General features: G+C 42.7%; 1 protein-coding gene across 1 annotated transcript in view; it reads left to right on the top strand.

Moving 5' to 3' along the window:
* Nucleotides 1-12,102, top strand: part of v (Tryptophan 2,3-dioxygenase vermilion) — a 66,478-nt gene extending 54,376 nt beyond the window's left edge. The window contains exons 4-8 of the mRNA XM_076211332.1: nt 692-829; nt 3,135-3,359; nt 3,957-4,206; nt 5,052-5,145; nt 7,514-12,102. Coding sequence (XP_076067447.1) covers nt 692-829; nt 3,135-3,359; nt 3,957-4,206; nt 5,052-5,145; nt 7,514-7,823 — 1,017 coding nt within the window. The 3' untranslated portion in view covers nt 7,824-12,102. The remainder of the gene's footprint in view (nt 1-691; nt 830-3,134; nt 3,360-3,956; nt 4,207-5,051; nt 5,146-7,513) is intronic.
* The last annotated feature ends 830 nt before the right edge of the window (nt 12,103-12,932 follow it).

Genomic DNA, 12,932 nt, shown 5'->3' with positions numbered 1-12,932 from the left:
TGCCACTTACGAAAGACTTCGTAGCGTGGAATGTAATGAACTATACCCTTGGTCCAACTCGCTGGCGGCAGATTTCGAACCGCCGTCACTTCGACCTCCGCCGCAAGTAGCGACGCTCTAATCCGCTCGGCCTTGGTATCCCCATGTACGCTAGCGTTTCTATCCTTGGGAGCAATATCGTACCAAAGAGGTGGAATATCATAGAGGTGGTAAAGGAGAGGGTAAAGGAGTTTGGCCGAACAGAGGGAGAGTAGGATTAAAAGATAACCAGCGTTCTCTGTTCTGTTCGAATGTAGTCTCCATTCATAAGAGTGCTGCGTGACTCTGGTCCGTAAGGATACCACATGAGTTTGGAAATTGTTTAAAAATGGCAAATACCTACATTTTTGGCATAGAAAGAAGAACGAACAAGAGAAAAAATTATTACTGGTTATATAACGTTTCGCTTGTTGGAAGTTTTTCAAGTTCTTTGTCCTCTGGTCCGTAGGGGTTTCATTGAAGTCCCAAAAATACTGACCACATTAAAATGACCCATTCAAAACCCCATACAAAGGACAGGGATGTCTAAATCCAATGGCAGCTTCGGATTTGGTCGCGACACCCGAGTCTTACGTAGCTGTCCCCGGCATGTGCATGTAAGACCCGTATCACCTCGAGGACTAACAGTCAACATTGTCCTTTTCTTTTCCAGTTGTGTGTGGACCAGTTTCTTATCCTGGAAACGATGACGCCGCTGGATTTCATGGAATTCAGGGACTACCTCTCCCCAGCCTCCGGCTTCCAGAGCTACCAGTTCCGGCTTCTGGAAAATAAACTCGGAGTCCGTTCTGTAAGTCTTCTTCCCCAGGGTGGTCCCCTAGTGACACACATTTTCACTGTGACTCTTGGAGAGTCTGTTGGGGGAACAGACATTACTAGATCTATTTCGATTTTAAGATAAGAGTAACAGCATATCAGTACGCCTGTTTCATTTATGTCCTCGAGAGTTGATGCCATGATATGCAAACCATCAACACACCACTTGATCTATTTCGATTTTGTTTAGATAAGAGTTACTGCACATTAGTACGCCTGTTTCGTTTATGTCTTTCACAAGAGTTGATACCATGATCTGCAAACCATCAACTCCGGTAATCAAACCGCCGACAGATCATTAGTACCAACCCTTGAGAAACGGGACCAATGGCGTTTATTACTCTTGACCTACTAAAGGATCTTCCATTTCCGTGTTCCCCTCCCTTTCATTGTCTTCTCACACCGCCTGTTTGTACAATATTTTCTTGAATTCTTAATTGTTTATCATCCGTGAAAAGAAGTGGACGCCATAAGGGGAATTCATAGCGATTTTTTTTCGTTCGATTTCCCCTTGAAATCCTATCAGGGTTAAGCTAATCTAATCCACCTAACTTGTGTAAATCCCCGATCGTCCTAAATAGATAATATGATATCCACGAGATTAGGATTCTTCCGCAAATGTGCCCCGTATGAAGTACTTTTAAGAACTAGAGACCAATCTCAACTCAAAAAAACGAACGTTGACCTCCTTTATGCCTCTGGTATCCCTCCACCCTTCTCCTCTCTTTAAATCTCTCTTCTCCCGCCTTTCTGACTTCACCTCTTCGGTGAGACGGTGTCCCCAAGGAAAGAAGCTGGTTATTGCTGACAAAGTGGGATACTACTTCCGTGGCTGGTGACGCTACTTTGACTCTTGCTGTCGCCAGCCTCTGTCTGTCGCCAGACTCTACCTTTCACTTCCGTTACACTCCCTTGGCGCCATGTGCCAACCAGTAAGTCACCCTCCTTAATTGGCCTCACCTCAGTGCTTTGCTTTGCATAACTCGGAGCTCCCCCCTTGAAGGAAGAGCTTAAACACGCAACACTACACCGTAAAGATTTAATCCCTTGCAAGTCCTTCCTCCTTGAGCTCCATTCTCTCCCCCTCGATGTAGCGTGACGAAGGTGGGTCTCACCCTTTCTAATCTCTCCCTTCACCTCCTTTTTCCTCGAGTTTCAGCCTCTTTTCTCAAGGCCTAAGTCATATTTCTCGTTCAAGTGTCGTGTTTTTCTCAAGTAGAACCTTGCCCTTGAAGAGGATCTTCCCCTCGAGTAGGATCTTACCCTCGAGTTGAACCTTACTCTTATATAAGACCTTACTCTCATGTAGGACCTTCTCATCTCTGAAATTTATTTCTCCCTCACGAGTATTGTCTGCCCTTGAGTGTATTTTTGTCAGCAATAACCAGCGCTTCTATCCTTGGCGACAACATCGCACAGAGGTGGTGGCGCCATAGAGGCGGTAAAAGAGAGACTTGAGAGAGAGCAGCAGAACGGAAGGAAAGTAGAGATTAAAAATGACCAGCATTCTCTCTTTCTCTTTTTTTTTTTTTTGAGTGGAGGTGAGCCTCCGGTTATAAAAGAATACTGAGCGACTCTGGTCCGTAGGGGTGTCACTAAATTGTCTAAGATATCGACTGGACACAACTAATGCAATCGATACCCCATGGGGGTGGGAGGTCCTTAAGAAAATCCTTAGGTTACTTTGGATTCACCGAATTTCTACGATCGTATGATTTATATTACAGTATTGGGAATATTTTAAAAATCTCCAGCACATTAAGATATACAAGTTAGAACAGAGATGTAATACAAAATACTGTAATAATAGAGATCTGGAGCAAAAAGAAATGGAATTACCCATACTCATATGTCTCTTGTACTGGTTCATAGGAGAGAAGTTCAGAAGGTGGGGGAGTTCAAATTTTTCAAGTTGAATGTGACGGTCTCCTGCACTGGTTTACAGGAATGTGGGGGAGTTCAAATATTTCAAGTTGAATATGACAACTGGGAGATCCAACCCAGGAACTCAAATATCTAGTTATGAATTAGATCACTAGTGACAGGGAAAGCTTACAGATAAACAAAGCCAGCCAGTTCGTAGCAGGTTCCAATCTTCTTATACTCTTTGTAAGCCGCGGTGACAGCAAATGGGATTTCTTCTTCGGGAGGTACCCCAAGTTTAAGGCTGGATTTGGGTGTTCATATCCTTAAGCTCAAGATCCGGTCCAGAAAATCGTCCGAACTCGAATACCTCAACCCGAAGTCCAACTCACTCGATCATTTGTTTTCTTCGACAGGATTCCAGAGTTCGGTACAACCAGACACATTACGTTAAGGTCTTCGGCGACGAGCCGGAGATCTATCAGCGGATCATCGCCTCTGAGAGTGAGCCGTCTCTTCTCGCCCTTGTGTCTCGCTGGCTGGAACGCACGCCAGGTCTTGGAGAAGATGGATTCAACTTCTGGAAGAAGTACAAAGTGTCCGTCGACAGCCTTATCTATGATCAACAGAGAGAAGCTGAGGTAATAGAATTCAACGATTTTTATTTTCCTTTTCGTTGTCAGTGTATCTGTTTCCATTGGTGTATTGCACTTTGTCCGCAATCACTAGTTTCTCTCCTTGGGGCCTACATCGCAAAGATGTGGAGATAAAGAAGTTGTAAAGGAGAGATTTAAGATGGGTAGTAGAAAGGAGGGATAGTAGAATTAAAAAAATTATCATCAGCATTATTTTTTGAATGGAAACGAGTCTACAGTCAAGACAGAATGCTGAGTGACTCAAGTGTGTAAGGATGTTACTAATGTCCGCTGCTTTAGACCACCTCAAAGTCTGATATCTTTTCTTTGACGGCTTCATAGATGAATGAAAACAGATCAGCAATAACTTTCAGGCTAAAAGCTGAAAGGCTGTGGTTGACTGTTTGCTACAGATTTCGTAAGTTCCAAGAACTACCCAGGGTGGGCGACGTGGATGTAGAATAGTTTCCAATGAGTGTAACGTGACATGACTTCCCTGTCCATCAACAGTCCCCCAGAACCAATTGACAGTTTTGACAACTTTGACTGTTCGACATACGAAATTATAATAATAATAATCTGAGGGTTTTCTTTCCGTTCTAGGCCGAGGTGGACGAGACGCTGCGTCACCACTTGATGGGTCAGGTCAAAAAGCGAAAGGAGATGTTCGACAGCATCTTCGACCCGCGGATCCACAACGCTCTGGTGGCGCGCGGGGAGCGGCGACTGTCCCACAAGGCCCTTCAGGGAGCTCTCATGATCTCCTTCTACTGCGAGGAACCAAGGTTCTCCCAGCCACACCAGCTTCTCACGCTTCTTATGGACGTCGATTCGCTCATGACCAAATGGAGATGTAAGGCCGCGGCGAACAGTGGGCGTCTTCTGTGGGCGTGTCTTGAATGGGTGTGGGTGGCACATGCCCGTCCTAGGGGAGAACAGGGCGGGAGGAAGGGAAAGGATTGTCTTTCCTTGTCAATAACCAGCGCTTCTGCCCTTGGGCACAGTGTCACACTATAGAAGTGGAGTCACAGAGGGAGTCACAGAGAAGGCGAAAGAAATAGCTAAGGAAGGTAGAAGCAGAAAGGAAGGATAGTAGGAATTCTAAGTAATCAGTATTCTTATCTGAGTAGAGACTAGTCTGCAATCATGAAGAAATTCTGAGTGAGTCGGTCCTTTGTCTCTAAAATCCTTAAAAATATTGGCTGATTAAAACTTTTGCGATCAACATCCCATGCGCGGAGGAGGGGGGGGAGGGAGAAAGAGGAGGATGGAAGGGAGAGGACAGAAAAGAGAAGGGAGAAGAGAGGAACAGTGAAAGACTGGAAGAGAGACTGGAAGTGAGACATCGAGACAGAAAAAAAGAAAGAATAAAGAAAATAAGAAGACGAAATGAAATGAAATTGAAATTAAATTAAATCAAATTGAAACAAATAAAATTTAATAGAATGAAATGAAATAGAATAAAATAAAATAAAATAAATTAAAATGAAATAAAATGAAATAAAATTAGATAAGATAGAATAGTATAAACGATATAAATTTGTCTTCCTTATGATAAATCTCAAAAACGAAATTAGACTTTACTATAATTTCACTGATGTGGCCACTTCCGTACCTTCATCCCCTCCACTGTGCAGTGGATGAAGAGGATGAATACACGATTGCCCTTCCCTCTTACTAATGGATGACACTTTGCAGACAACCACGTCATGTTGGTACAACGGATGATTGGGTCTCAGCAGATTGGCACCGGAGGTTCTTCTGGGTACCAGTACCTTCGATCTACGCTCAGGTGAGGGTCCTGCAAGTATCTTTGTATTTGCGCACGCATACACACACACACACACACACACACACACACACACACACACACACACACACACACACACACACACACACACACACACACACACGAACGACTCGGTGGCGCGGTTGATAGAGTACTGGACTGCCAGTACGAAGGTGCGGCAGTACCTGGTTCGAATCCTGCCTAGGGCCGGAATTATTTCGGTATCGCTGCGCTTCGGGTCGTTACTCCGACTCCCGTGGGCGGGGAGTTGGGTGTGTGTGTGTATGTAAGGTCATAGCATTACCCATAGATCGGTCATACGAGCTCTGAGCTCTCTTCCGGGAGGGAAATAGCTGTCGATCACGAGTCCAACACGTGATCCAAAAGACCAATGTGAATACTCTCTCTCTCTTGGCTGTCCGAGATCTCATTACTTCTTTCCTTGGCAATACTTTAGAACAATGGTTCCCAACCTTTTCTGGCTTGAGGCCCCTTTGCCAAGCCTTTCAGAAGTCCCCGGCACCCTTATTAGAAATTCTAAATTCTAGTTTGTCAGTATTTTGTTGATTCAGCATCAGTGTAACAAAATTTTGTCCCTGGATAATATGAAAATACTCATCTTTACACTGATGCTGCTTTAATGAACAAAAATGGATGACAGAGTCGGTAATACGAAAATTATTTTTGCCCTGAATTTTGGCGGCACACTCAGTGAGTTGATCTCACGGCAATCTTTGGTGCCGCGGCACACCGGTTTGGAACCATTGCTTTAGAAGAAGGAAGATTGCCTCAAGTTTGGAGAAAGGGAAATGTGGTTCCAATTTACAAAGAAGGAAATAGGTAGAGTCTTCTTAATTGTAAGCCAGTGTTCTCGGCCAGCGTGATAGTCAAGTTATGTGAGAGAATAGAGAAACACAGATGAACAAAATATTTGGGGATGATTGCGGGAGGTGGGTATGCACAAAACTAATTCGGGCTCAGAAAAGGAACGTTCCATATAACATAAGTTAATTTTCTATCCAGTACAAGTGGACGTGCTGTACAATTGTGCGGGTTATGTATTTGGATTTGGAGAAAGTTTTTGACAAAGTACGTCACAGAACATTAATGTGGAAATCGAAATATATGAAATTGAAAGTGAACCTCATGCAATAAATGGAGGATTTCCTGAAAGATACAATCATGAGAACAATTGTGCAAGATGATATCGCGGACTGGAGAGAAATGACTAGTGGAGTTCCTCAGGGCACATGTAATGTTCCTGATATACATCAACGACATGATAGATGGAACAAGTAATTACGTCAATAAGAAGAAAATGGAAGAAAGTTACAAATTGTTATTGGGACATCTGGATATGATTTATGATTTAAGTCAGGATTGGAAAGTGAGATGCGATATGAAAAAGTTCAAAATTTTGGAAATGGATAAAAACAAGAAGAAACCGTCATAGGATGTTGGAAATTAACGGTTACAAAAACAAAAGAAAAAAACAACTTGGAAATTTTGGCCAGAGGTAATTTGTCAGGAAAAGTATTAACAAGGCAATGGAAGAGATAAAAGCTATTGACAAATATAATTTACAGTTCACTATACTGACGAAAATACGATAAAGTCATTATCAGAAAATCTTATCCGTTTTAATCTAATATACAGTCATGGTGTTGCACCTACACAAAAAGAAATATATATGATTAATGGATAGAATACTAAGGGAGTCTAACTTAAAATGATCCCTAGCCTAGCCCATAGATCGTACAAAGAATGACTAGACAAGATAGGATCGATCACACACAAAGAGAAGAGGCGACATGTCTGTTGTCTTTAGAGCTATGAAAGGCGTGGGCATGATTGGCACAAAATATTTATTAGAACGATACAAAAGAACGCCAAAAGAATATAACAAAAGCCCTAAGAAGGTGGAATATTTGAAGTGTTTTGTACGTATGCATTAATTTGTAGGATACATTAGAAGGCAGTCCATAAATTATACGCATTATAGACACACTTGTGCATATTCATACATACTCACATTTACATAGAAATACACCTACCGAAATATAATGTGATTGGTGACGAAAGGGGAGAAGTTTATGTGTGTATATATATATTTTTTTCTATTTTGAGTTATATGCACTTCGAAGGTCGTAGTTTAAGCTCTAGATAAAGCATATATAAATCATCACGACACGCAATCTCATCTGATGACTTGTATAATTTTTTCTTTTACTTTTTTTTTTCTTTGTCAACTCTTACTAATGTATTCCATTACCATGTAAAGGTAAGTGTACCTCTGGGTTTGTCCACAATACCATGTCATCATTTGTTCGTTTCCTCTAACATTGACACTTCCTTCTTCCTTCATCTGCAGCGACCGCTACAAGGTGTTCCTAGACTTGTTCAACCTGAGCACCTTCCTCATTCCTCGAGATGCCATCCCGCCTCTCACTCACCAAATGAAGTCATTGCTCAGGATACAAGAGAAAGGCGAGAGCGAGCATCAGGGCAAGATCATCCGACAATGTCCATCGTCGCCGGGGAAGAGCGTCCTCTCCAGCTCACTCGATTCTTCGTCGTCGTCCCCGAAGAAGCTTGGAGGGAGCAGCAACGGCGAGGTGGAGAGCGAGTCTGAGAAGAGTCTGGAGAACAGCATCGAAAGGTCCTGCGAAGCGTCAATGTAGCCCAAAGAAGGACGACCACGAACATTTGGAGTCAGGTCGAGGTGAAGAGGACGCCCTTGCGAAAAGCAGAAACACGGACGCCCCCGTATGTACTGTGGGTAGTCAGGACGGGGTTTCCATATTCGCAGGGTGATGCAAGTGCAAAAGATCGATATTACGAACAGTGTTTAGGTCTGGACATGCCCAGAAAGATTTGGAACGGAATGTGCGACCACGCTAAGGCTTGAAATGCGCTCAATTCCGATCACCTTGGTGGGTCTTGACTTCCCGTGTCTTCCAGCGATGACACTGTAGCTCCTGACCTTTGGCTAAAGTCCTCTTCCTGATCGCGCTGTCAAGACCTGCCCATATTTCCCTTTTTCTTCTTCTTCTTATTGTGAGAACTCCTTTCCAGTAACATCATCCCCTGGCCTCATCCCTGTACGCTTCCCCCAAGACCCCAACCTGAAGTGACGCTTAAGATCACGTCCTCAGCTGCCCAACATACAATTGGTGTCTGTCCTTGTGCCCAGAGGACCTGTCCTATCTTGGCCTCGGCACATCCTGGGTGGGGGTTCTCTTCGATCGTGACCTTGGGCTTTGTCCACGCCGTGTTTCTCTTCGGTGACACTAATGGGTTCTGAATGGCTCTCAAAATCTCTCTCTCTCTCTCTCTCTGGCTAGTTCTCTCTCTTTCTATGGTTAGCTCTCTGTGGCTGGCTCTGGGTTTAGCTCTTTCTCTAGCTCTCTCTGGCTAATTTTCTCTCTATGGTTAGCTCTCTCTTTATGGCTAGCTCTGTCTCTCTTTCTCTCTCTCTCTCCCTCTCTCTCTCTCTCTCTCTCTCTCCCTCCTTGGATTCAGTTTTCTGATCGGCCTCATATTTGGGTTCATATTATTTTCAACGCCTCCGGGTCATGTCCTGGGCTCACTACTGCACCAGTAACCGACACATCTTTTCTGTTGAATAAAGATGAAAAGACAAACAGCAGCAAGTAAACGAAAACAAACAACCCAGTGGAATACGATCATTCTACGAGTCTGAACTATTGCCAGATAAATTAGCACCCACTTCTATTTAGTTTCGCTCAGGAAGTGCAGGTCCTCAGTGCGAGTCAAACAGACTTGGGAACCACATCCCAAGTGTCCAGACAATGTCGTTTTAAGGAGCGAACGAGACATTCAAACATCACCGTTAGTTCTTCTCGATATCGAAAGGGTTGCTATAGGAACGGAACGTTCTTGAATACCTCGTACATTATCCTTTAAAACAAATACATCATACACACAAAATACGCACATACGTATTCCCAAAGCCACGTACCAAGGTAATTGCGGCCGAGATAGACATTTGGGAAGTTACAAGGTGGACCAAATCTTTATTCCGCACAAGAGCGAGAATAGGTTCAGGGCTTAAAGGTTATAGACACCTCACACAATCTAAACATGGAAATGAAGACTTTTTAGCTGCATTCAACTTGAACAGTACCTGCTATGTTACCCGAGGATTGTCCATATTACTCCCTATACCATCCTACCGAATACTCAAACCCCCTAGTTCGTTAGTTAGTCCTACTCACTGAACAACAAACTATGTATAGAAAACACGGGGATAAGATTGTCCAGATCATCTTCTCATTGTCATATCTGCAATGCAGGTCCATCAGCAAGACCATAGATACCAAATGTATATTCCAAGCTGAAGGTCAAACTGGGTGTCTGAGGTCATTGCTCCTTTAGAATAGGATGCATGTTTATTTATAGCCCTGTACAGGTCATTCCCCTCGTCCACTGCCACCAGCTGTTACTTCAGCCCCTGATCCACAGGAACAAATCTTCATCCGAACCACTGCCAGACCTTGATGTGAACGACTCCAGAAAAGACATCTGGTCCATCAACTCCTCACTCTCATCGCTACCACCCGGGATCGGCTGATCAATATTAGAGGGAGTTTACACTAACGGTTCGTCGAACGCGGTTCGACAGACACGTGTTTAAAGTGATGTGTGAACGTGTGAACGGGGTATTGGTTGTCGAACACGTTGGTTAAACCCCAGATACCCCGTTCACGCGTTCACACATCACTTTAAACACGTGTCTGTCGAACCGCGTTGAACCGTTAGAATGTGTAAATCCCCTCTTAGTTTCCAATTACTCAGACACGTTGAATCTACCCAGTGCCTTATCATTTGCAACATAATGCTTGAAGCTAACTAGACCCTTTCTCACACCTCAAGTGTTCTCTCAATCACTCACATCCAAGCCTACAGTCATGTCACCCGTCCCAGTGTTGATAAAAACTCACGCCTCCTTACATATTCAGTTCCTTTGTTACAGTGATATCTCTAAGCAGGAAAAAATGTCTGGTCTTAGGTAGAAGAAGATCAGTAGAGTAGATCAGTGTGCCAGATGGGTTAAGCCTAAGCTTTCGCTCTACGTCATAAGCTCCTGATTGTATAGATGAAAGGAAGATCGTTCTGTTTTTCCCATCCAACAAATGACCATCATTTTCAAGTTCAGACACGCTAGCGCAGAGTTGCAACACCTTCTTCAACATAGTGGCGTAATTTCAAGATCCGAGTCCTTGCTCATTCTAGGCGATTTGATTCAGTTCGGTGGATTGACCCGAGGTAGAACAGACTTTTGATTGGTCGATACTTTGTGCCCCTCGGGTAACATCGACTGATATTAAACTTAGAACAATGTCGTCTTCCTCACTATGTTGGAAGGATAAACGTATAAATCGGCCCTGAGTGATAACCCCTCCGCACTGGACCAGTGACACACATTTGGCACTTCATCCATTCTCCGTAGCGATGAGATACTGCAGCATCCATCTCATTGATTCCTATTCCTACTGAATAACTACCCCTCCCTTCCCCTTTTGGCTTTTGTCTGGCAACAATGTTCACCATTTCCAGGGAACTCTACCGGATAATGCAAATGCCTCATCTTCAATCACTGACGATGTTCAAAGCTTTTCCCGGCTGGTGTCGTCAAAAACTTCATGCGTTTCTGGCTTCACCATGGTTGTCATGTTTTCTCTAAACCTCTCATCTTTATACCTGCCATCATGTTCACAAGCACACGAAAGCACCCGCAACTGCCAGAGTATCAACCTCCCTAACACATTAACATGTATTATGCTTTTATTTTTGCCGGAAAGGTAGAACTGTTTTTGTATAACTGAGGAGATTGTCCATCATCGACCTGAAAAGGACTCTTTACTGAAAAAAGGGTCTCAATCCACCGGAAGCCTCTTCAGTCCATTTTGACAGTTTATCGGGAATAACCAGCGCTTCTATTCTTGGGGACAATATCGCGCCGAAGAGGTCGAGTCAAAGAAGTGGTAAAGGAGAGATTTAAGAAGGACAGGAGAAAGGAGAGATAGCTGAAGTTAATCTCTTCAATACGAGTAAAATTTTCGCGGGCAACATTAGCTACCTGATGTACGATGATGCGTCACAATACTCGCATTATTAAATACAAAGTTACAGCTGTATTGCACGTTCTCTTTCACTCTGAATATTAATAACCTCAGAAAACGTGATCAGGCTAGTTCATAGAATATGGAGCTCACTCAGCTACAACTACAAAATAGTCAAGACGCCCACGTTCTCATATATTCACTCACGCCTCATGGCGCCAATGCATCATCGTATCGAGGGGGTTAAAAGCGATCAGCGTTCTCTTTTGAGCGGGGGAGAGTCCCCAATGATAAAAGAATAATGAGAGCTGGTCCTTAGGGGTGCCACCAAAGTCCCTAAAATAAAATATAACTGCATAACACTTATGCAGTCCATACCCTACACAGGGATCGCTTTTCAGTCCAGAGTTCGTCTTTTGACTGCAAACAAATGCCTGCTTTTAGTCGGATCGAATTGCATAAATACATGCTGAAGGGGATCATTGGTTGTAATTATGGAATTCGATCCGTCCAAACTGTCTCTTAAACTGCAGAATTAGATTCTCAGTTTCTTCATAAAAGGTTAATTGGTGCAAGAACGTTATGTGTGTGTCAGACATCAGTTGTATTGTTTTCATGTTTGTTATGTGTTAGTTATAAGACAAGACATTATATTATAGTTGATATACTTACAGTATTTAGAGCTTTGTTGACTGTCTTTGATATCTTTTTTGAGAAGCTTAAACTAAACCTTGTTTGTACTGATGAGCACTTCAAAGATGCGAAAGTAAAGTAGTTGAATTAGTTTGATAATAGTCACAGGCAAATTTTATAATCCTTGTTTTGTAAATATATAAAGCAGAATGCCCTTTGAAAAGAATAAAGTTGAATTTTATGTTGTGTTATTTTTCATAACCTCCGTTGGAAATGCTATTTTATGCATTCTTTTAATGCCTTCATTTGTCTTAATGACTGTAGACTTGAACACAAAGCAAAATCGACAACTGGGAAACTTTAGAGTCAATCGAACCAACAGGAGACCAAAGCATCAACATTTGAGAAAAAGTCTTAAGAAGATAATCTTTGAGGTATTGATAGCGGATTGGACGATACACAGCGGAGAGATTTTGTGCGTATTTCTCTGAATCCTTCTTTAGAGATATTTTACAACTTCTCTGGAGAAAAAATCCGGCCAGAAACGTCTAGGAGATAAATTTACAAAAACTCACCTGTGTTCAATCCTAAATCCTACCCCTACCCTATTACTACAACTTCTTGTTCCCATACTAGCATCTCTAGTCAACTTTTATCGTGCTTTTTCCCCATTAAAATAAATCTCATGACATCTCTTTCTCTTCTTTCTTCTGATGTGGACAATCCCAGCTTTCCGAATCTCTCCATGTATGTCTTATCGGCCAGGCTAGTGATCATTCCAATTGTCGCCATTTTTCACTATTTTTTTTTCTATTTTTCTACTTATGTGCTGACCATACCACTACTGCGTACAGTCTAGGATGAAATGTGATCATTTCATCTTCCATTTCATAATTCTATGGCGATTTCTTTTTGTTTTGGTCCATTTGCAAAATGTTGCAATTCTTTGTAGCGAGTTTCGGTTTTAATTACTGATTACATTCGTGAACCTCATATAGGTCTTCCTGTAGCAATTTACAATCCTTGGTATCACCAGCGAAAAAGTTTGTGCATTTCCCTGTCCATTGCATC

Source organism: Oratosquilla oratoria, chromosome 28 (genome assembly GCF_046742065.1).
Source record: "Oratosquilla oratoria isolate Oo_2021 chromosome 28, ASM4674206v1, whole genome shotgun sequence".
Lineage (NCBI taxonomy): Eukaryota > Metazoa > Arthropoda > Malacostraca > Stomatopoda > Squillidae > Oratosquilla > Oratosquilla oratoria.
This window is presented reverse-complemented; position numbering and strand designations above follow the sequence as displayed.